At 50.1% G+C, this 26,873-nt stretch overlaps 1 protein-coding gene across 2 annotated transcripts; it reads right to left on the bottom strand.

Moving 5' to 3' along the window:
• Position 1: 1 nt before the first annotated feature.
• ZNF777 (zinc finger protein 777) lies at positions 2 to 26,873 on the bottom strand. Of its 2 annotated transcripts, XM_089917218.1 has the most exons (7): positions 26,781 to 26,873; positions 26,335 to 26,663; positions 20,756 to 21,616; positions 19,612 to 19,738; positions 17,458 to 17,571; positions 4,542 to 4,793; positions 2 to 1,388 (listed from the first exon to the last, which is right to left on the bottom strand). In XM_089917218.1, the coding sequence occupies exons 3-7, from the start codon at positions 21,599 to 21,601 to the stop codon at positions 232 to 234; spliced, it is 2,496 nt and encodes an 831-aa protein (XP_089773344.1). In that variant the 5' UTR covers positions 21,602 to 21,616; positions 26,335 to 26,663; positions 26,781 to 26,873; the 3' UTR covers positions 2 to 231. The 2 variants fall into 2 exon arrangements, with proteins under 2 accessions (XP_089773344.1, XP_022434241.1); XM_022578533.3 differs by lacking the exons at positions 26,335 to 26,663; positions 26,781 to 26,873 and adding an exon at positions 25,598 to 26,067.

Raw genomic sequence — 26,873 nt, 5'->3', positions numbered from 1 at the left:
ATTGGTTTCATCCATTTTATTGTCAAGGAAATTAACAGCCCGAAGGGGTTCCCCAGGTCCGCGCTCCTCCCCTGGGGCCCCGGGGAAACGCGGCAGCCAGCGACCTGGTCTCACTACCCCGCGTCCTTGGGAGGAGGGGCGAAGGGAGAGGGGGGCTCACAGCAAAGGGGCTCGGAGGCGCCCCGTCCCCGCCCGCCGGGCTCGGGCGGGGCGACGGGGCGGCCCGCGCGCTCACTCGCCCGTGTGGGTCCGCAGGTGGTACTTGAGCGACTGCTTGTAGCGGAAGCACTTGGCGCAGTGCGTGCAGGGGTAGGGCCGCTCGCCGGTGTGCGCGCGCTGGTGCTCCAGCAGGTGGTGCTTCTGCGTGAAGCGCTTGCCGCACTCGGCGCAGTGGTAGGGCCGCTCGCCCGTGTGGATGCGCCGGTGCTCCAGCAGGTGGTGCTTGCGGATGAAGCTCTTGCCGCACTCGGGGCAGGCGTGCGGCCGCTCGCGCGAGTGCACGCGGCAGTGGTTGGTGAGCTTGGACTTCTCGCTGAAGCTCTTCTCGCACTCGGGGCACTTGAAGGGCCGCTCGCCCGTGTGAGTCCGCTGGTGGCGCAGCAGGTGCGACGGGCGGCTGAAGCTCTTGCCGCACAGGCTGCAGATGAAGGAGACCTCGTGCTTGCCCGCGTGCACGCGCTGGTGAATGACCAGGCTGATGTGCAGGCGGAAGCTCTTCTTGCACTCGGGGCACGTGTAGGGCCGCTCGCCCGTGTGCGTGATCTGGTGCTTGGTGAGGCTGGACTTGTGGCTGAAGCTGCTGTCGCACTCGGGACACTTGTAGGGCTTGGGGCCGCCGCCGCCGCTGCCCGAGCTGGGCGACTTGGGGCGCGGCTTGAGCGCGTGCTTGGGGGCGAAGCCGGGCCCGCGCTCGGGGGAGGCGTAGCCGCCGCGGACGCGGTGGATGCGCTGGTGCAGCGTGAGCTGCTGCTTGTGCCGAAAGCTGACCTCGCACTCGGCGCACTCGTACGGCCCCTCCTTGATGTGGTTGCGCTGGTGGATGACGAGGTTGATCTTCAGCCGGAAGCTCTTGCCGCACTCCATGCACGTGAAGGGCCGCTCGCCGCGGCGGTTCCGCTGCTGCTGGCTGGCCGCGCCCCGGTTCTCGCCCGGGTGCCGCTCGCCGTGCGACGGGGGCGCCAGCCTCTTCACCGCCGGGTTCCCCAGCTGCAGCGGCGGGGGGCTCTCCTCGCCCTCGGGGGACAGCTCCCCGGGCAGGGGCGGCGGGTACATGCCGGCCTCGTACCTCCCGGACAGCTGCCCGAGGGGCTGCAGGCGCTGCGGCAGCTCGTCCTCGTCGTCCTCGTCGTCTTCGTCGTCCTGCTCCTCCGTCTTGATCACGATGCCCTCTGCTCCGGGGACGCGCGGCGGGGGGGAGAGAGAGACAAGATGCCGTTAGGTGTTGCCTGACGCCCCTAACCCGGAGGAGGTAAGCCCCGCTTCGCCCTCGCCCGCGGCACTGCGTGGGCATCGTCCACCCCACGGCCTGCTTTCGGGAAAACGCAGCTGCCCGCTCCCGCGGCCCAGGGAAGCCGGGCCGGCCGCAGCGCCTGGCTCAGGAAGGAGCCCAGGCCTAAAATGGGCCAGTCGGAGACCTGCCTTGGAATTTTATGCAGAGGAAGCAGGGACGATGGCATCCTCGTGGTGGGACGCGGGCGCTGCGTGTGCCCACCGCCTGATGCCGCTGGCGGGCAGGGACTGGCAGGAAAGAAGGCACATAGACACAGAACCCTCCGGAGAGGCAGCGGGTCCAGGGCGCCTGAGGTTGGCATACCGGAGGACCTACCAACTCTCCAAGCCGATAAACACCCCTTTCTTACTTAAGCCACTTGAGGATTGGCTTTCTACCACCAGAGTCAAAAGGGTCTTGACTCATCAAGTTCCCAACCTCATCCCCCTCTGCAGTCTCGCCTCCCTGAACTCTGCTCAGCCTCGCTGGTCTCCTTTCCTGGACGCACCTGGAGAGTTCTCCTCAGGTGCCTTTACTGACTCTCCTCTGTGTCTCCAAATCGTGCCCATTACTTAACACCCCGCTCCAATCCTGTCTCCTCCTGAAAACCTTGCTTGACCATCCCGACCTGCATCCCTCAGGCCCCCCTGAGCCGCTAGCACGTGCGGGAGCGCCTCCCTGAGACTTAAGAACCCCGCCTCCTGACGGGGCACCTCACCTGCACAGGTGGATGACTCACCTGCACAGACTCTACCAGCCCTGACCCTGAAGCTGGGGTGGGGGGTTTCCTCTGCCTTTGCCACAAGCTCGGGTGTGCAATGCCCCACACGTGGTGAGTGTTCCACGAACATCCCAAATGGTGGATGTCCTCCTCCACCGCCGGCCCTCCGCCCTCTAGCCTGGCCCTTCAGGACGTAAGATGCTGGCTGTTCTACAGGGTCCCTGGAGAATGTAAGTCCGAGAGAAAAGGAGAGGCCTCCAGCACCTATTTGAATTTTCTCAGGTGCCTTGAACTCACCTGGCCCTCCCTAAACACTTAATTGGGGAGCTCTGTTTTTAGTCGGCGACTTTGTGTGACATGAGAAAGTCATTCACTTTTGAGTCCACCTGTGAGATGGAAGATGCAATGCTGTAACAGTCTGCATCTGCGGAATTCTCAAAAGCAAACAAATGAGAACTTTTTCAAAGCGCCTCACACCTGTGCTCTCTCATGTTCACAAAATCTTATGGGAGACGTCAAGCAAGAAATATCCCCATTTCACAGACTTGGGGCATCCGAGCTTGGCACTGTCAAGTAATGTCTCCAAATAAATAAAGTCAGACCTTTTCAGAGCTTGCAATTTAAGGACCAGCTAGTCTGTCCCCTCAACTGATAAGGAAACTGAAGCTGGCAGTGTTCGTGACCTGGCCAAGGTCTTCAAGTTTGTCAGTGACCGCTAGACCACAGCACTTCCAGCTACTCCTCTGAACCCAGTTAAGTGGCCGTGTTAAAATCAGAACACAGGTGTGCCAAGTCCCAGCTCAGGCCTCCCGTCGTAAGACAATGCTGCCTCGGTCCTGTCAGGACTCTCAGCAGGAAGTGACCCAGAACATCCCTGGAACACGATGCTTAAAAGATCAGGAAGGAGGAAGCAGCTTCAGAGGTTGGTAACTCATTGCCCTGGTGTTTAGCCTGAAAATAGGGTTGTTTATGAAAGGCAGAGGGGGAAATATGGGCCTTGGAAGATTTAAACTCTCCTTGAGTTTCCAAGTTGTTTTTTCTTAATGAAATAAGAATGAAACAGTTGGCCCTAAAATTCAGGTCTCGAAATCCCACAAAAAGCTTACAGTATTACTAAATGGTACTAACAGAATTCATGGGAGTGTTCAAAGGGCAATCTGGAATTGCTCTTATGAAGCTCCCATTCAACGAATTCTCACAATTTGCCTTGTGTCTTTCACTATTCTCTAATGAAAGACAACATGGTATATTAAGATTTCTCGAATATCATGCAATTATTTAAATATAAGCAGTTAGGTACACATCTTTTAACCAAGAACAATGTCCATATTTTATGTGCAAAAAAGCAAACTGCAAGGGATTAAAATAAAATGAAAAAAATTTTTTTAAATCATCAAAATAATACTTTTAAAAACCTAAATAAAATGGATGTGGATACATTTCTAAGTATAAATAATATAGTAACTGATATGATGGCTAATGACTCTTTTGCACATACACAAAACATACGAAAACCAAAACCCAAGTGGGTTCTACCAAATTTTCAAGGAGCACGCAGAATTCCTATCTTACACACTATTTTTAGGATACAGAAAAAAGGAGCAAAAGCTTCCCAGTTCCTTTGATAAGTCTAGTATAATCTTAATGATGATTCCCGAAACGTTCAGGTTCACTTCATTTATGAATATAGTGGTAAAATTCCTGAATAAAATAGCGGCTTAGTAGTGTATTTAAAAAAATACACCACGATGATCAGACAGGGCTTTTCTCAGGCCTGCGAGGACGGTTTAGCATCAGAAAACTGACCACAAAAGATGTCCTGGCCATGCTGCTGCAAGGCCGCTTCCTCACTGTTTCCTTGTCCTCACAGGGAGCAAGGATGTGCAGAATGGTGACCCTGAGGTCTTGCGATTAAACAAAAATGATGCCTAGATTCTACCAGAAAAAGCAGCCTCGGCCATTTACAAAGATGTGCTCTTCAAGGGTGGAAATCTTCAAGCCAGTTGAGGCTTCCAGTGTGACAAGGGAATGACCAAGGACACGTCGGGAGATGGAAGTTCTAGCATTGCCACTAGTGTGGGACCTTCTCTGCCTGTAGAGGGAGGGGGCCGGAGAGATGATCTCCGCCAGCCCCTGATGTCCTCATCTGCCCTGGTCTTTGGCTGTTAACACCCTCTTTCCTTGCCGGGAGACGGATGCTTTTAAATCCCGAGGCAGAGAAGCTGTACCTAAGGCCATGCTCGGTTCTGTCACACCTGTTGAGCCCTCAGTGTCACAGTACCTCTCTAAAGGAGACCACAGCTTCCCCACAGGCACCAGCCCCCCACTCACCCGCGCAGTTTCTCTGCTGTGCCAGCATCAGCTTGAGCTCACTGAACTCGCCTGAGCTCTCCGTGGACGCCTCCAGCGGGTTTTCCGGCTCCTGCATGTCCAGGTCCGGCTGCTCGCCGCACGGGTCCCCCAGCTCCGAGTCCTGGAAGCCATGCTCCTCCACCTGGCCCATCAGGGGCTCCGGCGTCTCCAGACTCTCGGAGCCCTCGTCGTTGGTCTGCACCTCGATCTTAATCACGATGCCGTCGTGAGCTGAGAAGGTGGGGGCGGGGTGGGGGGAGGGCAAAAGAATCCAGAACATGTTCATTCCACCTGCCCAGGGCTTTGTGGCCCTAGAATTTATATTTCCAAAATTCTTATTTTAGAGACCCTGAAGAAATACCCTGAGTTGGCAGTGAGTGGGCACGGACACTGTGTAGCCTTGAATATGAACTGCAGTCAAGTTAAAAGAGACGCAGGTTTGTTTCCATGACCCCCTACAATTTTAAAATAAGGGTTTCTTTTAGAAAGAGATCCTAATTCCCTTTCCCAGGTTAGGTCAGCCAAAGGCAACAGTTTCTCTGTCTCCCCCTCAACCAAACTGAATAAAGAAAAGGCTAATCATCTGGTCTCCCCGCACACCTTTTCAACACTTCCCCACCAGGTGTCCTACAGATCAGAGGCCCCCAGCCCCTTCCTGGCCCCCGTTTACAGGCACAAGAGGGGCTGCGGGGTTAGCTTTTCGTTAAACAGCATCTGGTGACACACATGGCCCTGACATTTTTTTTCAAATCTGTCTGTACATCTGTAGGTTAATTTCAAATGTCGTTACACACGTAGGCGTCACTTCCGATAAACAGGATTCTAGCGCACATTTCTGTTCTTTAGTGCAGTATGTTTTCCCCTTTTAACTTGCCTCACTCCCCACTCGACAGGTACGACCTTCCCAGGTAATCCCCGTAACTGCCCTCACACTTTTCTCTGTGCTTATGTAGTGAGTTATCACAGCACGTTTACATTTATGTTTTTCCTTTCTGGCCATTACAGGTTTAAAAAAAATAAAACTGCCTTATACATAACCCTCTATGTTGCTTTTCTCACCCAAATAGCGTGTAGAAATCCCCTCACACCGATTTCTGTGGGCTAACGCGTTCCTTTTCAAAGCTGCGTGTATTCCACGGTGAGGATAATACAGCAACGTGCTCCACCATTTCCTTATTGACAACGTTCACTTTCTGCGCCAGGCTTTTGCCATGAACAACACTGCCATAAACATGCGTTTATATCTCTGACCATAACATAGTGCTTTTATTTTTATGAGAGTCCCAGGAGTGGGACTGCAGGGTAAAAAATTTAAAATATTTTAGATTCTGACAGATGTCATCAGACTGCTTTTCCACAGGCTGTGACTATTCACATTTCCACCAGCCCTTTTCCCCACGTGCCTGCCGGCAAGACACCACTGCTCTTTTTAATCTTCCTCAGTCTGATGGGTATAAAGTGATAACTTACTGATACTTTAATTCTACTTCCCTGACGAGGGTAATGTGAGTATCATTTATTTATTGGCCTTTTAGAGTTGATTCTATGTGAACTCTGTTGTCAACTGGTCAGAGTCCTTTGATTCCTGTATTAAAGATAACCCATTTTCTCTTACTGGCACTTCAAATATTTCCCCCAAATCTATCATTTGTCTCTGACTTTGTGTTACCTTTTATCATATAACTTTCCTAAAGTTTTCATCTTGTCAAGTATGTCCCTCTTTCTTCCGGCTCCTGGGTTTTCTTAGTTAAGAGGGTCTCCTCTGGTCCTAGATGGTTCATCTGATCTCCTAGATTTTATTCCCAGGTTTTTACTGTTTTCTTTTTTACATTTAGCTCTTTATTCCACCTGAAATTTCTTTTTATCTTGTGTATAGTGTGAGGTAGGGGTTCAACTTTATTTTCTTGCATATGGGCAGAGCTGTGCTAGCATAAAGCCCCTTAAAGGTTGAAAATCACTGTTAATTAAGGAAATTATAAACATATAATGCATGAACATATTCATTCATCCTTTGAATGTTTATTCAATAGCTATTTATTGAGCACCACCTATGTGCCACGCATGTTCTAATGGTGGGACACATCAGTGAACAAAACATAGCTCCCCGCTCTCCTACATCTCACATAAGGCAGTAAACATGGTTAATAAATTATATGGTATGTTAGAAGGTGATTAAGTGCTGTGGAAAAAGGAAAAGGCACCAGGAACCCAGTGAACGAAGCCCCTCACTGTCCTTCGCCGTATCCACTTGTCCCGCCCACACTAAAGTGAACCACGTTGCCCAGAAAGCAGACCGCCCAGTCATGCTAGCAACTGATGCCACGTGACCTAAAGCTCGGTTCTTTCGGATGCTTGGCATTCCTTTAATTCTTCTCTGATCAGCCAAGTAATCGATTCCCAACGGCTGGGGAGCGGACCGCATACAAAGCAGCCCTAATGTCCCAGGTTGCACTCCCCACAGCCTCCCACGCAGACCGTGCCTACCTTCCCTCCAAGTTGACTCTCCAAAGACATCCTCATCCTATTCTCTGTCTTACAAAAAATATAAAGTCATCCACACTCAGGTCCTGGGCTTCCTCCTGCTCCAGCTCGACGTCATCCCCCTGCATCCCCTTCCTCCCGTGCCCCTCCTCCGGCCTCCTCTCTTCTGGGCTCCGCACGACATCCGCAACTATGACTCCAGCGTCGGAAAGATACCTTCCCTGACTTCACAACTCCTGAAGGTATTTTGCTTGCCTCCTCCCTAAGATAAGTTTTTAAAACCATGTACCCGTTTGCACCTTTTTGAATAAATAGACAAAATGCTTCAACCACTGCTAAGGATGTAATTTCTGGAGTACTGTAAATATTGATATTTTAAAATAAACTCTTCCATTGCCATTTAATGTTGCCAATGGAATCTAAGAACCCTAGCAATTTAAAACCCACCATTATTCACTTAAAAAATACAGGAACAAGTTCTTCTTTGATACTTGGAGTTTTAAGATCATCCCTTTTCACCACGGACTTCTATTTCCATTCCCACTTTACCCACAGAATTTTAGCCTAATAGAACATACTTTTATACTTAGGTGCCTTCCTCATTAGCTCATCTACTGCACAGAAATGCGTATGTAAGTGGAAAGATTAATTTTGCTTTCACTTCCAATAACCACAGGGTTCTAAGTGTTACTTGTCTGCCTGGCTTAAGTCATCCTTAGTTATTATTATTGTGGAATGAAAAATAATTATTCAAGATAGGAAACAAAAAACCTGTAGGAAATGTATCTCTTACAAGGAGGCATGGGCACTTTTTCCCCGATTAGTTCATTTATCTGAGAATGAATATACTTATTGCTGGAATGAGACAGCGTTCAGAATAAAATCTGCTCCTATCTTTCATTTTTATAAATATAACCACTGGGAGAGCTCATTTACATAGATCTGTAGCTGGGCTGGTGGGAGCTTTGTTACGGAATCATCACCCCATTCTTTGAACTTCTGAATTATAAATACTGCAAAAGCACATGGTTAACATATCATCAAAAATTGTTTTTAATGACCTATTAGCTGACAAACTTAATTAGGTTCTCTTTCAATTTTGTCGAAAGCTAAGTATTCCAAACGATCTAACTTCCAAAAGGATTCGCCATCCAGGCCCCAGAGCCACCAATGTACTTCTGGTTCTGTCCCCCAACATTCTGGCTTGTCTCTTTGTTTCGTGAGCCAGAGGCCTTTTTATACATCAGAGAAACACTCCATAGGAAGGCAGGATGGGCAGGAGGTGCCTCCTCTTTTGTTCTCAGTGGCAGGAGACATGGGACATGGGACCAACACTAGAGGGGCCGCAGGTGTCGAGCACCCTCACTGACACGCTTTATGAAGGAGAACAGATGGACAGAGACTTGGAAGCTGAACCCGCAAAGCCCTCTGTGTTGTGCCTTCTCGGAAAGTCTCTTGTACCCCAGGGAATGGGTACTGCAGCCCAAAGACCACTGCCTTCCCATCCTGACCTCTCCTCAAGACCACCACTCCACCAGACGTCCCAGGCCGCTCTTAGCCCATCGTGAGCGTGCTCTTCTCTGACCCCCCAAGCACTCGTCTCCCCCTCTCTATGGCATCTAATTCTTTTGCCCTTGAAATGGGCATCGGTTACACATTTTCGTGCCTCTCCCCCGCTTGTTACACAGCAGGGAAACCAGTGTTTCCCAGCAAAAAGGTCTCTCTGCCCCAAACAACTTCTGAAAGAGTTCTGACAACCAGAATGCATTCATAAGCAGTAATCTGTTCTCCCATTAAAAAAATTAATCAAAGACACGTACATTGTGGGAATATAGTTTATGACCAAAGGTAGCACTTCAAACCAGTGGGAAAAGGTTTAGATAAATGAAGTGGAGACAGCTGGCTTCCTGACTAGAAGGAAAAAACCAAAAAAACCATCTTCACCTATCTCACCTCAAAATAAATTACGGATGAATCAAAACTTTAGACATAAATAATGAAATCATACTAGCATTAGAGAAAAGCACAGCTTTTTCCCCTCTCTCCTTCCTTCCTTCCTTTCTTTCGTTTCTTTTTTTCTAAACAGCGTTGAGCTGAGGAACAGGCTACCCTGAGACCCTCTGGGACTTCAGAAATTCCTTCTGGAAGCTGTCTGGTCAGTCACACCAAACATATTAAATGTGCACAACACATATCAACTATAATATTTTGGTGTAAATTTTTTGGAAAAAATTTTTTGTAGCTTTGCCTTGACACTGTTTGGTGATAAGAAACATTTAATTTGTGATTGGTTGTTAATCTCTGTAATCACATTTCTTCATAAGAACTCTTCTGAGATGGGAAAAATCTCTCCTACAAATTGTTTTCAAACGTATTAAATGTTTGTGGACACTAAATTTAATAATTAATGAAGCTGGTATAATGTTATATTGGGAGACACAGTTAAACATTTAATTATTTACATTTTGTAATTTTCTGGAGCAAAAAATATCTTATTTCAGCTTTCAAATATTTTTATAGATTTTTGAAAAGCTCATAGGTCTATGGCCTGTGATCATAATGTTTACTGAATAAAACAGGCCAAGTAAGTATTTCTACACTTGGTATGAAGCCCACCCACCATAAAGAAAATTTCTGGTAAATCTGAATACATAGGAACTTAAAATTAATAAATTGGAACACAAAAATTTTAAACAGCTATATCACAGATATACACAAAGGTAAACCATAAATTTGGAAACATATTTGCATACGTAAGACAGACTACAGCTAATATCCTTAATATTTAAAAAGCTTTTATAAATCAATAATAAAAAGATGAATAATCCAAAAGAACAATGGGCAAAGGATAATTCATAAATAAGACATACTGGTGACCAATAAACACGTGAAAATATGCTCAACATCACTCTTACAGAGTGCATGAAAACATCAAAATATTGTCTTTTCTACCCATCACTCCGGCAAATAATAAAAAGATAATACCACCTATTGGCATGGGTGTGGGGAAACAGGTTTTCTCATGTATAGATGAGGGTGTGTAAAGTGGCACAATTGTTTTGAAGGACATTTGCTAATATCTATTAAAGTTTTAAATGGGTATATCCTTTGACCCAGAAAGTCTACTTCTAAATAAGTTTCAGACGAGTGCATGAAGATTTACTTATAAAGGATGTTTAATGAAGCACTGAAACTTGTGAAGACTCTAAATGCATATCAATGGGAGTTTGTTTAAAGTATGATATCAATATACAGAATACTACAGTCTGCTATTTAAAAAAGAGACTTACATGTTTTGACATGTAAAGATGTCAAAGATATATTTTTGGAAAAAGCAAGTTGCTAAACAATGTACTTCTATATTGTTTGAAGAAATTTTTTTAACAATGATAAAGTATTATATAATTAAGGCTGTGTGTGTGTGTGTGTGTGTGTGTGTGCGTGACTATACGCACATAAATTGGAAGGAATAAGCTGTTGACTCTTCTCTCTCTTTTTTTTTTTTTTGGCTGCACCGTGCAGCCTGTGGGATCTTAGTTCCCCGACCAGGGATTGAACCGGGCCCTGGGCAGTGAAAGCGTGGAGTCCTAACTACTGGACCGCCAGGGAAGCCCCGATCTGTTGATTCTTAAGGGAGAATTATATGGGACTTTCACTTTCTCTGCATTTTTTCTTTTTGAATTACACTGACGCAACTTCAGAGTTTCACTGGAAAGTGAAAACCAGCGTGGCCACATTAACTTACTCCACCAGCTCAAAGCACAGAAATGATGGCTGCCATGGGCTTTCCAACATTTTCATGGCTACACTTTGTTAGATTTTTTAAACCTCGGTATATTAATTTTTAAAATCTTCTTTAAAAAGTTATATGTACACATAGGCCAGAGGGATGAAGGGTTCTTCAAACCTCATTTTTAAGAAGCTCCCCTCCACCCCCCAACCTGCTCCCCAGAGGCAATCACTTTCAATTCTTCTAGCTGATTCTTTTGTCACTTATATTCATAACTCTACATAACATAATGGCATTGCTACTCCTTGAGTTTTCAATTTTAAGCATAATCTACTGACTTCCAAGAGCTGGAGGTGAGGACCATCTCTTCCCCAACCATGCACATCTCTTCCAAATCCCTGATTTTTCCCAGCCTGTAATTCTGGTTGAATTAATGTTGGGTGTTTACATGATTGGATTATGTAAATGCTATTTAAAATTGAACCATGTAGGGCTTCCCTGGTGGCGCAGTGGTTGGGAGTCCGCCTGCCGGTGCGGGGGACGCGGGCTCGTGCCCCGGTCCGGGAGGATTCCGCACGCCGTAGAGCAGCTGGGCCCGTGGGCCATGGCCGCTGGGCCTGCGCGTCCGGAGCCTGTGCTCCGCGCCGGGAGAGGCTGCAGCAGTGGGAGGCCCGCGTACCGCAAAAAAAAAAAAAAAAAAAAAAAATTGAACCATGTAGCATACTATAAGTACTCTTCTATGCCTGTAAACCTTTTTGCTTCCCCTGGAGCTAGTTTTCTTTTCTTTTGTTTAGCTTACTATTAATTACCACTAAGTCAGCTCCAATGTCTCCCCCCACCCTGCTCTATAACTCTCCTCTCAGATCATCCAAACATAATGGGGATTCCCTCAGTTTTACCTACTTGAAGAAAAATTTTCTGGAACCTCTGGTACGCTCCAGTGTGGACTGGTGCCTCCAGATCCACAGCTGTCTTTTGGGGATCCCCTTCGGCAGCACCCCAGGGATTCCTTCCCCTCTCTTGTGCTGGAGCTCCTTACACCTCTTTCTTGGTTTACTTCCTCATTTGGCAAAGTACCTGCCCCAGCTTGAGAAAGGGCGCATGGCAGACCTTGAACATCTCAGTATCTCGATTTCACTCTCATATTTAATTAGATTAGTCTGTCTAGATATCAAATTCTAGAATGCTGGAAAATATTTTCCAATTTTAAAATTTAAAGAATTTTAAAGGAATTATCCTACGGTCTTGTAGCTTCCAATACTGTTGAAAAGTCCAATGCCATTCTAATTCTTGTTCCTTTGTATGAACCTGGTCTTTCTCCCAGAAGTTTGTCAGATCTCCTGGGTCCTCAGTTGCTCTGAAATTTCTTGCTGAAGTATTTAAGGCTGGGTCAGTTTTCATCCACTGTTCTGGACAGTTGGCGGGCTCTTCGATCTGGAAAGCTGTCTTTAAGCGCTGGGAATTTTTCCTGAAGTTTTTCATCTCTAATTCCCTTCTCCCTGTTTTTGCTATTTTTTATCCCGATATTTCTATTATCTGGACATTAGACTTCCATCCTTTACTTTTCTTATTGTCTCCCTATTTTCTTTTTTGTCTTTTTGCTCTATTTTCTGGGCTGTGTATTCAACTTTATTTTCTAACACTGCTACTGAGTTTTTAATTTGCATTATTATATTTTTAATTTCTAAGAGTTCCTTTCTATTTTTTTTAGATAAGCATTATACTTTTGTCATGGATACATTCACTTCTTTTATCTCTCTAAGGAATATGAAAAAAATGTATATTTTAAATGTATAACTATATATAAGTATTTAAACATATATCCCCCCCCCACCCCGTATGGTCTCTGTTTCCTTGAAATTTATTTTTTCTGCTTTTTGTCCCCTTTGTCTCTGTATATTAGAGGCTCTTCCCAAATGCCTTGTGGTTCTTGGTTGTCCATTTATATTAAAAGTTGAATAGTCAAAAGAGAATTGCAAGTTTGGTGCATTCAGGTAGGGCTCGGTTTCCCAGCAGGATTGTTTAGCTAGATCATCTCCCTGGGAAATCTCTTGGGCTGGCCCCAAGCATCTCCAGATAAGGCTCTTCCAATATCCTGCTCTGAGGGTTTAATCTTGGATGTGAGCATCATGTTGGGATTCAGGTTAGGGAAGAAGGCTAGAGATCTCAACATCTCTGTCAAGCTTCACTCATTCCCTTGTTTTCAACATGGCACCCACCCCAATCACGCCTGGTGTCCACGTCCAGAAACCCTGTTGTTCACCATCTCCAGAGAATAAGCCTTGGTCACCTACCACCTACCACCTACCAATGTTCTGTTTTTAGCTTCACCCTTACCCCCATTTCCAAAGACACCTGGAACCTCTGGTACCGCTAGTTCCCGAGTCTTGAGCAGGGATGGGGGTGGAGTGCAAACTGGGTTTCTTCCCTAACACCAATTTTGGATTCTGCTTTCTCAATCAGCGATCACCCAGCCATCTGCTCTCAGCCTTCCAAAACTTAGCTGCCGTTGTCTCCTTGTCCGTTCCTTTTAAAAAAAGTCCCTTCGCTCTCGTTTTAGAAGGACTTGGGGAGGTGGGAGTAAACACACGGTCAATCTGCCACCTTAAACTTGGAGTCTTTCTTCATGCGTTGTTTTTTAAAAAACTTATTTTTACTGAATGAGAAGTAATATACTCTCACTTCTTAGGAATCTTAGTTCCCCGACCAGGGATCGAACCTGGGCCCTCGGCAGTGAGAGTGCGGAGTCCTAACTGCTGGACCGCCAGGGAAGTCCCTACATTATCCACTTCTATACCATTAACTTCCCGTATCGACTAGCTCATTCCCGTCAACATGTCAAACAGACTTCGGCAATCCCCATCTTAAGCAAACAAGAGTCCCCACGCTGCCCAGCCCGCCAGCGTTTCTCTTCCCCACCCACAGCTACACTGGAACAATCTCCACCTCCTCGCCTCCCATCCACTCCTCAACCCACTCACAGGCTTCCACCTCAACTGTGCCGCCAACGTTTCTCTTTCTTGCTAAGGTCACTGATGCTGCCAATCTGCAAATCCAATGGACACTTCGCACAGTCTTTGCCTAACTAAACCACACTGCAGAATTCAACACTGTTAACCACGCTCCCTCCTTCCAGAAACACTCTTCTCTTGAAATACCCAACAATGCACCACCCTGATTTCTTGCTACCTTTCTGGCCACTCCTGTTTCCTTTGCTTGTTCTGGTTCCTCCTCCTTTTTCCAAATCCTACAGCAGTGGTTTTCAACCCTGGCTGCACATGAGAATCATCTTGGAAGCTCAAAAACAAACAAAACTAACACCTGGGCTCCACCCAGACCCATATATTCCAACTCTCCAAATCTACTCTAACAGTCAGGGCTCCAAGCCAAGGGCACAGGCTGTGCTCTTTCTCTTCTCCCATCCAGGCTGGGAAAGCTGATCCCGTCCACGCTACCAAGGCCCACACGTCTGTCACTAGCTCAGGGCTCTTCTGTGAGCTCCAGGCTCCTTTATTCAGCTGCTTTCTCAACACCACCTCCTTGACGTGTCCTGGGACCTCACACCTAACGCGTTCCTGTCGTTTCTCTGGGTTGGAACCTCTTGTCGTCCCCCACCTACCCTCTCACTCACGTCATGACCTAGACTCATCCGCGGGACCCCCTCTCCTCATATTCGACATCCGCCAGCCACCGACGCCAAAATACACCTTGCAAATACCCACGGTGCTCCCTGGGCTATGCCAAGCCTCCTACCTGGGCTACAAAGAGAGCCCCCTCGCTTCCAGTCTTTCCTCCCTCTGAGGAGTTCTCTTCCGAGTAACGGGAACTCCCACTTGTGCTTCCACTAAAAATCCCACCTCCTCCGAGGCCTTTGCTGAGCACCTGGTCTCAGTAAGGCCTTTGCTGCTGTGTGTCCCAGAGCCCTGGATGCCTGTCTCCACAGCACTGTCACAGTGGCTGGCTGTATTTTTACATATGTGGGGTGTTTAGTTTGTTAACATCAGTCTCTTGACATAGTACCTGGTACAAAAAATATTAGATGAACTTAATAATAAACATACAAGTGAAAATATGGTGTAAAAACTCTTCACGTGTGATTTTAGTGGCTGTATAACCGTCTATCATAATGTAATATAATATTTGTACATCTTAATCCATATTTTTGGATTCTTTTCTAGGCTATAGACTCTCAGAAAGGAAATTATTAGGTTAAGTAAATGAACATTTTAAATATTTAAAACATATTTGAAGACCAGAAAATATCAAATTGCTTTTTAAAAAGACTGAAACTATGTACACTGTATGAGAACTTGGATTTCAGCCATGGCTTCTGGCTTGTTTGTTTTATTCTGCTAATTTGTTAGGTGACAATGGTCCCTGGCTTCCCCAGGCCTCCTATTCGCCCTTAAAGAGCCATGAATGGGAGCTCCGGCTTGGAGGATTTTGAGAGCAGGGTCGCTATCTGAGTCACCTTCAGGTCTCCTTGCCCTTAGGGATCCCAACCATAAATACTAGTTTACTGAATGCATTTACTCAGCCAGTTCACAAAATTGTCATGTTTGGTGTCTTTGGAACCATGAAAATTCTCAATTGGTATCACCCTTTGGGTCTGGCCCAGGGCTGGCCTTGTGGTCACTCTTCTAAGGGGGAGGACACACGAATGACAGGTGACCGCTGGCTCTGATAACTGCAGACTCACAGGACAACCCTGCTACCCCGAGGCCAGGGCCTTGCATACACACAGAAGTGCGAGTTTACAGCTGGCCCATGGGGCAGTGGTTCTCATCCCTCGCCTGTCCTCCCTCCAGTCAAGGCTCCTAGTGGCTGAGACGGTTAGTGGAACAAATGGCACATTCCAGCCACAAAAGGCAGCCTCTGTGAGGCCGCCGCTGCCCACAGAAGCTCCGGCCTTAGACGCGCCTGTGCCAGAACGAACCCCGCCTGGGGCCGAGGGGGTTGGAGTTATTTGCTCTCAATTCTGGCCCCACTTTGTGGGAGGCCCACCTGTGATGAGCGTGTGAACAAGCAGACAGAGGAAGGGGCCCACGTTCCCATCCCAGCCCTTCTAAGAAGATGCTACAAAACAGTACCCGGACCACAAAACCCCACGGGGACATCGGATGGGCTCTAGGATTTTTACCACAAACCACCCCTCCCCTTTCTCATTCTTTGCCTCCCAAGCCCTCTTTCTGATTTCTTCTCCTTTGAATCTCTCCGTTCCCACTGACACCTGTTTTTGGATGCGGCCACTCAAACCTTTCACATACAGACTTGTTTCCCTCCAAACAAAAGATCACTCTGCCCTGTGCCACACCCTGTCCCACGACACCCACTCTCACCTCATCTACTTTTTTTTTTTTTTTTTTTTTTGCGGTACGCAGGCCCCTCACTGTTGTGGCCTCTCCCGTTGCGGAGCACAGGCTCCGGACGTGCAGGCCCAGGGGCCACGGCTCACGTGGGATCCTCCCGGACCGGGGCACGAACCCGTGTCCCCTGCATCGGCAGGCAGACTCTCAGCCACTGCGCCACCAGGGAAGCCCCTCACCTCATCTACTTTTAAATCCATCTTTTTTGTCTGCCAGAATGAATTCAGGATCTGCCTCTTCCCTCCACTTAAATCTCCAGACAAATCTCTAGAGAGTGATGATGGCTTAGGGTTTCTCTGAAACACACCAGCACTTATTTTTCCTCAGGGTCCTGCCTCTTCTGGAAGTTACCTCTGCTCTCACTCCATGGGGCCGACATGCCTGCACGTGATTCTGGACCTCCTCCTGGTGCCAGAGTCGATGACATTACTTCATACAAGACCTGGCTGTTGGCCCCAGTGAGTTCTCCTGCTAGATTATCCTCCTTTTTCAAAAGACAGGATCACCCATGACACCTGGCTACAAAGGACAAGGATCTCCTCCTACGGAAGACCTTCAAGGGAAGTGATGCAAGGCCAAGGGCAATTCCAAAGAACGAACCACACCCCGAAAGCACTGCCGTGCAAGTGTGAGGGCTGCTGAGCGGCCGCTGGGGAAGGGATGGCTCCCCACGCAGACGGACACAGCAGCTGGCGTGTCCTGGGCCACTGGAACCTGCCGGTCAGCACACCAAGCCCTGGCTATCAGTACCAGTTTTGTTTCACGGATGAGAAAGCGGGCCTCCAAAAGGCCGAGTAACAAAAACCACAGGGCGAGGACGCAGAGAAGCCGGCGTTCAAGCGCCGGCAGCCCGACACTGGTGTCTGCAACCAAGCCCGCGGCCAGGCCGGCCTGCGCTTCTCCACCGCCTCGCCTCACTGCCTCGTCTGGACCCCACCCCATACACTGGAGGATGCTTCAGGTAAAGTCCGTGTCTGTCCCTGTCCTTCCACGCACCGGCCACAGGACCAGGGACGTGGCCCTCCTCTGGGGGCTCGAGGCTCACCTGCACCAGCATCCCGACAAGGGAACGCCTTTCTGCCAGTTTTGGTTCTGTTTCCCGCAAAGAGTGAGGTGACGCTTGGTCGCGTCAAAAGCTCCCCGAGACAATGACCGCAACGGCATTCCTAGCTCAGCCGCTAGGGCCACTGGCGATCAAGGAGGCCCCAGGCAGGTCCCAGCACCTGCAGGCTTCCCTGAGGCACGCAGCCTGCTAACACAGCCCACCGGGGCCTACGGTGGGTTGTGTAACAGCCCGCGCCGCCTGGCAGCCACTCACCGGCACTGGGGTCTGCAGGCGCCTCACCCTCTTCTGAGTCCTCTTGCTCCTGCATGGCTGGCCTCTCCCCGCGCTCCATCTGAGACATGAGGTCTGGTTTGGAAATTGCATAGTCTGCGCAGGAGGAAGCAAAGAAGATATCCTATGGGGTGAGTTTGCACTGGATGCTACAAAGATGTCACCTGTGTGAGTGGGACATCGGGAGCAGCTGCCCTACCCAAGGCCGGCAATGCTGCAGAAGGAAGGGCCAAGTTTCCAGCCCTTCTCCCCGGGGCACACAGAGCGTGTGCGCGCGTGTTAACCGCGCCCTGGGTCCTCCCAGCGGCACCAGCTGTGGGGCGCCACTTGCCCACTGATGGAAACTGGTCATCTGTGGCTCACAGGTGGCCAATGCCAGCTCAGGTTTTCATGACAAAGGGAGAAGATATTTGAAATTTTATAAATTAAAAAACTGATCTTGATAAAATATAGAAGCCATGAAACAAAACACTGATAGGTTTTTTTTTTTACATTACAAAAAGTTTAAAGTTCTTTGGAAATAAATTTAAAAGATAAAGAAACTTGGAGGAAATAGTATCACACACACACATTTGTAAAAAATAAGGCAAAGGATTAATGTCCGTAATTATATATAAAGAGCCTCTACAGTTAGTAAAATAAAAAATCAAAGATATGAATGGGTAATTCGTAGAAAATATGCAAATGGCCAATAAACATACTAAAAGATGCACAAGCTCCCTAATCATCAAAGGGATACATGTTACAATAATGAGGCGTCATTTTTCACCATCAGAAAAGACAAATCTTTACGATAGGAGAACCTCAGTTCCGGCCAGGGTGTGGAGATGGCGTTTGTCACACTCTGTTACGTGAACATACACAGCCCTGGGTAGGGCCCGTGGAAGTGCCCGTGACATTGTAAACGAGCACCCTCTGTCCTCCGCAAACCCACCTCCTGGAATCCATCCCGCTGAAATACTCGCGGAAGAGCACAAATAGAGATGCTGATTGCAACCCTCTGTGGCAGTGAGAAGAGGGACTCAGGCTGCTGCTCGCCAATAGTTCTGTATCAACAGCCCGACGGTTCATCGGGAACGCTGCACTGTCTTTCGAGCAGGCCTCCGCGCTGACGTGGAAAGCTGTCTCTGACTACTGTTAGGTAAAATAAGTGAAGGATCCTATTTGTGCAAACCACAAACCGCATGTGCACGAGTGCAGCAAAATGATGAGAAACAATATCGGCCCAAGGGTTCACGGTGGTTACCTCTGGGGAGCGGTGCTGGCTGGGGGTGGGGATTGCTCTTTATTTTACAAATCTAAATTGTTCCATTTTCACAATTATGTATATACTTTAAAAAGAACAGAAAAAACAAAAAGTTACCCCATGGAGAGGTATATATGTATAAAATTAACAATTCCAGCAAGGATCGGATTTTCTATACAACAGCTTATTTAATGTTTTTCTAATTTTTTTTGTGCCCAAAGGGTTCCCCATATCAGAGAAAAGGAAACATATAAAACTAAAGCCTATTTTCCCAGATCCTCATCCTCAAATACTCTCATTAGTGAAAACAACAAGACTCCACCGACTGTGGGGTATGAGAGATCCCAGTGAAATCTCAACTCCCTGGCAGGGACCTAGGACGACCGTTTACTCCCCGGGTCGTACCTCGTCTCCGCACGAGCGGGACGTAAGCTCTCAATCGACGACAGTGTTCAGCCACCTAGGCGGTCTATCAGGAGGGCTGACACCTGTCCTAGCTCCCACACGGGCAAGGTGTGAGGATTAAATGTCATTCTCATAAAGCACCTCACACTCGGCTTAATAATAGTTTGCTGGACAAACTAATTTCAAGATAGATAGATATATATGTATGTATGTATATATACGTATATAGGGGCCATGGGGAAAACAATATAAAGGTGAGAGACTGCTGACGTCTGAGTCTGTCCCCCGGCCCCCGCGGGTAGAGGGGGGTCTCTGCTTACGAGCTGTGCTGATCTGTGCTGTGCTGAGGTATGTGGGTATATGGGTGTCTGCTCTCATTTGCTGTGCTCTCGAAAATTGTCTCTGGGAGTTCAGAGCTCCCGGGGCTCCTAAGGAACCCCCAGCTAGCAGGCGGGAAGCCGCGGGCAGCAAAGCCATCTCCTTACCCATGGAAACCAGAGACTCGTAGTTGCCCCGCATCACGTTCTTGTACAGCTCCTTCTGCCACTCGGACAGGTTCCCCCACTCCTGCTCCGAGAAATGGACGGCCACGTCGTCAAACGTCACAGGGACCTGAAACCACACAACAAGCTCAGCTCGGACCAACGGGAAGGCATCACGGGCCCTCAGCTGCCACATCTGAAGGTTGCCAATGGCTCTGGCCCCCTGGGCCTGTTTCAAAACTCTTAGGACTGGAGTGGGAAAGGCCCAGAGGCCGAGCTGTGGGTTTTCACCAAGGACCTCTCTAGAAATCAGGAGGCTTCAGACACTGTCCTGGCCCGAGAGAGTCGGGGCCCCGGGATGTCTGGTCCTTTTCCTCTCTAACAGGACAGTCCTTGCTGCTGTAAAGTGTGGTCTGCAGACCAGCAGCAATGGCACCACTGGGGAATGCTAGACATGCAGCCTCTCAGGCCCCACTCGAGACCCACTAATTCAGATTCAGCATTTAGGAAGACCCCCAGGTGATTCGTGTACACAATACAATCTACAAAGCGCTGGCCTAGGCAACACGGTCCACGCGTTTTCCCTCCATGAGGCTGTGAAAAGGGGCCGCAGCATGAAAGAACAGGAAGGAAACCAGTTCACATTTAAGTGCTTTCCTCTGGGAAACAATACTAAAGTCTAACCATCCTCTGTTTTTTAGGATACCTCTGGAAATCGCATTTTTACTGGCGTTAACGTGATTTATGAGTTTACTGATAAAAATGCTGAGCAGGACGCCGCCCTGTAACATTTCACCAAGTCCTCCCTCCACCTCCACGGGGAACTACACAGGTTCACACTTGTCCACAGCTCGACCACTTGGCCTTCAATTTGCCTTTTATCCTCAGACATCACAGACTGAACGCCCTCTACACTGACAGCCCCCATCACTAGGTCGTCTCTCTAATCTATAGCCTATGCTTTTATCAACAGGAGAAATCATTTGGTTTTGCTGCGTCCTGTTCTCAGCAATGTGAAGTTGGTGACTAGGTATCATCATATTGTTTTTCTTCTTAACCATGGCTTTCCCTTTCTTCGATATTAAATTCCTAAAACACATTCCAGTCCTGGTCACTCCTCGGGAAGCCCCGGTTGGGATAAAGTTACCTTGGGAACTTCTCCATTGCTGCCCGGGGGCAGCCGCAGGATCCAGAAGTTTCTGTTCTTCAGCAGGTTCTCCATGTTCTCCAGCCGCCTCTGCAGCAGCCCATACTCCTGCAGCAGGGTCCCCAGCACAACCCATTTGCTCTCCAGGTGGTTTGCAAACTCCACGGCCGTCTTCTCACAGTCGGCTATCTTCTTCTCATTTGTCCCAGTCCTGCCCTCCAGGGTCAGGAGCCGCATGGCTTGGGCCTCCAGTTTCCTCTCCACCGCTTGGACGGCAGCCCACACGGCCAAGCGGGTGATCTCCGCCGTTGGGAGTGGTGTGTCCTTCTGGGCCGCAGAAGAGATCTGGAAGGGGGTGTCCTTTTGGGAAACCGGGCTCTGGAGCAGGGGGTCCACATCAGTCTCGGGAACTGTGGGGGAAAGGGTCAAGGGGTCTCTCTCGGGAACTTCGGGGGAGTGGAGTGGGGCTTCTTGATGATGGGTGGAGTGGGAGAGAAGTGAGATCTCTGGTTCAGCAGCAGCTGGGGGTAGATACGGGGCCTCTTCTTGGGAAGTCAGGGGGCCCTGGATCTGAGTCTCTTGCTCGGAAGCGGCAGGATACAGGAGTGAGGGTCCCTTCTGGAGCACATGCGGCATTCGGCCAGAAGTCTGTTGCTTGGGAGCGCTGGGAGTCTGGGGTAGGGAGCCTTGCCGGGTAATGGCGGGAGACAGAGAAGGAACTTCTTTGGGGGGAAGAACGTGGGATTGGAACAGAGTTTCTCGAGGGAGTCCGGCAGGGGCCTGACGCGGGGCTTCCTCTTGCACAACGTTGGGGAATGACAGAGGTGAGGAGCGTTGGGTCTCCATGTCCAGCTGCTGGACCTGTGTTCCAGAAAGAAAGGACAGGACTGAAGGCCAGAGTCTCCAGCTGGCGCATAAATCCCCCCAAATAAGCACCTACATTAAAAGGGCTTCAGGCTTCGCAGCAATAAGAATATCGGTCCATGGACATGAATCTCTTCTTGAGACCCTAGCATTGATCTACACATCAATGACAACTGCTAATAACAACAAATAAAAGATGGTTATGCCACCTTCTGCTTCCACAGAGCCATCTCCTTTTTCACAACATACACTGCACAGGTGTCATCTCGTGAGTAGTGGTGTGGAGAGGAGAAAGGATACTGGCCTTGAATCAGAACACTTGGCTTTCAGTCCTGTCTACACCAATGCTGCCCAGGTTGCCCTGGCCCAATTATTCAACTCCTCTGTTCTCAGCGTCCTCAGCCATCAAATAAGGGTCATAAATACCTGACCCAGCTGCTGCCTCACTGAGTTCTTCGAGAATTGAGCGTTAAATAGAATAAAACTTTGAAAAACAATAGAGCAGAATTTTGTCAATGCCAGGCTAGCCTAAGACTGCCAGCAAGCTGGGGCTGGTTCTGTCAAGGCACTTACCCCGAAGGTGAACTTGACATCCAGCCCCACTGCTTCTACTTATATTATCAGGCAGTCGTGGTGCCTATGTTCTTTCCCTCACTTTGTCCAACAGCGATGACACACAAGTACCTTAAGCTTCCCAGACTCCTTGATAAAATCTGCACTGTTGACTTAATAACATTTCTCAAAGGGTTGATATGGTAGAGGTTTGCCTTTGAGGCACGTTCAATGGACCCAGCCCCTGCTGGAGAGGCTGAACGGGCTACCGTGCATTCAGGCTGGCTCCTGCTACACACAGAGAAGACAGACAGACACTGAGACAGGGGTGGGACTGGCCATTCAGACTCTCCTGAGGGAGCCAAGGTTCACAGGGCTGATGGTCCCCGGCGGGTAGGTGGACCCTGGCCATCCAGAGTCCTCCCCATGGCTCGTGAGCTGGGGAAAGAAGACGAAAGGAGGCCTGGAAGGACCAGAAGCAAAGCTGAAGTCAACCAGTTCTGAGAGCTGTGTCAAGGTTGGTGGGGACCAGAACCAGAATAAAGACCGAGTCCTTCAATTACTTGAAGGGGGTTTCAATTATTCACACTCTCCCCATTCCCCACTTTGCCATGTCCATGTTCAGGGAATGCTTGTGTCATCAAAGAAGTGAAGCCAAGGTCTTCTGAGTGACCAGCTCTGTATCTATCTATCCAGAATGTCAGTATGTTTATTGGAACTGAACAGAATTTCTTCTATATCAATGTTTGTCCATTCCCTCATACCCTTCCTTCGATGAATCTGCTGAATGGCCGATTACTGTGTGCCATATAGAAGTGGGCTTTAAAGTAACTGAAATTTCCCTTTTCTTCGTTTGAAAATTAGCATATTCCTGGTGTCCACTCTGAAATACAGCATGTGCCCAACAAATGTCTACTGGACGAATAGTATAAATGACTGGGTTACAAAGAAATTATTAGAGTTAATAATGAAGTGCCTTGAGTCATCTATCAAAGACTCATCTAAACCTATTTATACCTTCTGTTGCTTTCTTTCTTTCACTTGTTCATTCATACACTTATGTGTAGCTTAACTAAGACAGCATCACGCTTTTAAGACAAGGATGGAAGATTTAAGGCCTTGTTCAGGCAAAAGGTTTTTGAGGTGGTACGACCCAATAGCTTTGCAGGGAACCAGATTTTAGGGCTAATTAGTCAGCCCTGACAACTCTCTGGCATTTATGTGCCATGAACTGTGTTTTAAAGGGTTATCTAATTTACTCTCCACAAAACCCTATAAACAGGGACCACTAGAATTCTTATCCACACTTAGCACAGGAAGTTGTGGAGGCTTGGAGAGGCCAAGTAACTGGCCCAACGTCACACAGCAGTCTGGCTCCAGAGCCTGGGCTTCCGCCTACACTGTAGGTCGCCTCTAGGCCTCATCTGTCAGATGAGACAGCTGGTCAGTATGTGTTCTGAATCCTCTTTACCTCTAAGATTCGGAGTCTTGGAGATTAAACAAAGACCTGTGGGAAGGTCCTGCCCGTAGACGTTTCCATCTAATGCTGGGGTCAGGGACCCCTTTGAAAAGCTGATGAAAACTATGGATTCTCCCCCTCAAAAAACACACATGGGCACATACGCCAAATCCTGCGAGCACTCTCAAGGGAATCACGGAGCCCTGAAACTGAAGGCTTGTGGACAGCTAAGCCACCTCTCAACTCTTCACAGGCGAGGGCAAGGCTGGACGACCCTCTGGGATAGGAGCCTCAGACACAGGGAAAGTGACGAGCATAATGCAACACAATAGGCACATGTATGGCCCTGTCCTCACAGGGGGATTAGGGTATTTGCCTACAACTAGGAGGAGGAAGGGGAAATCCCCAGGGGCCAAGTTAGTCCCCCTGAGTAATACAGGGGCTTAACTGAAACAACGAAGAGAAGCTTCAGGACAGTAAATTAAGCCATTCGCGCAAGACATCTTTACTACCTAGTCTACTCAGAGCTCAAAGGAAAATACCAGTTCTTTGCTCTCTATTGTTAGACCGTCTCTGTCCATTTCTGGATTTGGAGGACTGTAGAGCAATGAGGGGCCACAGGAGCACATCCCCTCCGCCACCCCCCAATAAAAGCCCCTTGCTGTAATTTCACCAGTCCCAGTAAACCTGTGGCCTGATACCACCCTAAGCAGAAAGAAATGGCCGAAGAGAGGAATGGAGCTGTAAATATAAAATGTGAGATTAATAAGCCTGCATTCGCAAACTCTTGGGGGCAGGGGGAGAATTCTTCTGGTTCTCATTTCACAGGATTTAACCCACCTTCCCTACCCCATGTATCCTAAGAGGATGGGGTCTCCAGGATTCATTCATTGGCAGAAAAATACATAATCACACCTGACTTATAAAGAAAGCCGTGCCACTGTCTTGTATGACCCAGTGTGGTTCACCCAGAATTATATACCTACCATTCTAGGGTCCTGGAGATCTAAGCATTTAAAAATCATTTTATTTTATTTTCCCAAGAGTTTTATTATTCATATTATCATTATCATTCTTATTATTATGATCATTTTTTGTAAGACCTGAGAGGCTCTTTAGAAAGCCCTATATCCCGACCCCTTCCTGCACACAACAGGAAACTGAGGCTCAGGGCACTGCCCCCCATGCAGCAATCCTCCTCACAACACGGCTACTGCATCTCAAAGAGCAGGTCTGAGGGGAGACTTTGAGACTGATTTTTAAGAATGGTCCACTGAAGAGGCAAACCAGCCCCCAAACCCTTAGTAGCTTGCTCCCCAGACCCCATCCGTCCGGACACCCAGAATTCGACCGGGTCCCCCGGACGCAGAGACTGGAGGCCGAGGCGCCCGAGCCCGAGGGTCACCTGCTCCTCACACCGGGGACGCTCGGCTGGGCACTGCCCAGCCTCCCAAACGGCCGTCACCTCCCCCCCGACGGGCCGCGTCACCCGAGCGCCGGCCCCGGCCCCAACCCCAGGGGAGGCCGCCCCCTCCCCGTCCAGGCCCGCGGCTCGGAGGCAGGCATTTTTGCGGACGCGGGCGCCGAGCCATGGTTGACTCGCTACGTGACCTTGGGGCAGGGAAGGCCGGTCGCCGCCAGGTGTCCGTGCCTCAGTGTCTCCGCTCTGCGAAATGGGGAGAGCCGCGTCAGCGCCGCGCTCCGGCCGCGAGAGTCTCGGCGCGGCCGAGCTCTGCGGAAAACGTGCGGCGGCAACCCCGACGGACGCAGCGCCGGCTCCGCAGAGAACGAGGCGCGCCGCCCGGGAGCCCGCCTCCGGGCCCGCGTGCGTGCCAGGCCACGAGCGTCCCCTCAGCCGCGCCCGGACGGCGGACGGCTCCCCGCGCGTAGCCCCCGCCCCCACCTAGCAGGGGCGCGCGAGACCTCCGGTTCCCCCGCCCCCACGTCGCGGCGTTTCTGTCCCTTACCGAGACCCCAGGCCGGGCCGCCGAGCCCGGGACGCGCAGGCCGTCCCCAGGGCCCCGAGTCCGCGCGTCCGTGCGCGCGCGGGCCGCCCTCACCGGAGCCGGGGCCGCCTCGGCCATGGCCCTGTGCTGTCCGGCCCGGGCCGGAGTCGCCGCCGCCGCCGCCGCCGCGCGGCCCCACGCAGGCCGGCCCCTGGGCTCTCCGCAGGCGGCGCCGGCCCGGCCCGGCCTTCCCCGCCCGGGCTCTCGCGGCCGTCGGGCCCGGCCTGCGCGGGGCGGGCGGGGACGGAGCGGCCGAGCCCGGCGGCGGCGTCGGAGCGGGTCGCGCGGCGGTGCGGGCGGCCCGGCGGGCTGCGCCCCGGCCGCGAGCTGGGCCCCGGCCCTCAGCACCGGCCCCTCTGCGGCCGCGGCTGCGACCCCGGCTCCGGCCCCGGCCCCGGCTGCGAGCTGCGCTGCCGTCCCGGCGCCTCTTCAGCAGTGGAGCTGCACAGCAGCTGCCATGTTGATACAAACTGCATCCTGGGAGGCATGTCCCTCTCAGGCCGTTTAAAGAGAAACACTCCGAGGCTCGTCGGAGGCTGCAGGAACCCAGACAGCTCCATCTACAGCCGGTAGGAGCGAACAGTGTCGAGCGAGCAGCCAGGCGGCGACGGACACGCCCTGAGCCCCGGGCCAGCCCGTCGTGCCGCCCGGGCCGAACCGCTCGGGCCTCCCACCCCCCGGGGCCCCCGGCCTCTCACCTGGGGTCCTCGCCTCCTCGGGCACCCTAGGGCGAGACCCGGAGGCAGGAGAATGGAGGAGAAATAACAGCGCGCGGCCGAGGCGACGTGCTGGGGTCTGGAGGCGGCTTGATTGGCTCCGACAGCCTTCCAACCGCCGGATCCCCCCGCTCCTCTCAAACCCAGAACCCGGGTCGTTCCCTTTCAAAACCTGCGCTCACAAAGGGATCTAAAAAACCCGTCACACTAAAGAAAGCCCGGAGTTCATGTGACCGGCTCCGTGCAGCCCGGGTTCCAGGGGAGCAAGGGGGTTGGGTGCTTTTGTGAAACGCCCGAGTGTTGTTTTCGACCTGAAAGGACAGAATGCCGAGAATCAGAGAGAGAGCTGGGGCTGGAGGGGGCCGACCCGGCGTCTGGGAGGAAACTGAGGCCGGGGGCGGGGTGGGGGGGGAAAGTGACTTGTTTACCCCAAGTTGCTCCTTCGGTCCCTTGTAGGAATGCTCTTTCTAACCAGCAGAGCGATCCCAAAAGGAATGGGAGAGCCTGGAGCTGGCGACTCC

Source organism: Delphinapterus leucas, chromosome 9 (genome assembly GCF_059928025.1).
Source record: "Delphinapterus leucas isolate spDelLeu-1000000601 "Yukka" chromosome 9, BTC_Dleu_Yukka2, whole genome shotgun sequence".
Taxonomy (NCBI): Eukaryota; Metazoa; Chordata; class Mammalia; order Artiodactyla; family Monodontidae; genus Delphinapterus; species Delphinapterus leucas.
Note: the sequence above shows the minus strand (reverse complement) of the source record. Positions and strands in the feature narration are given on the sequence as shown.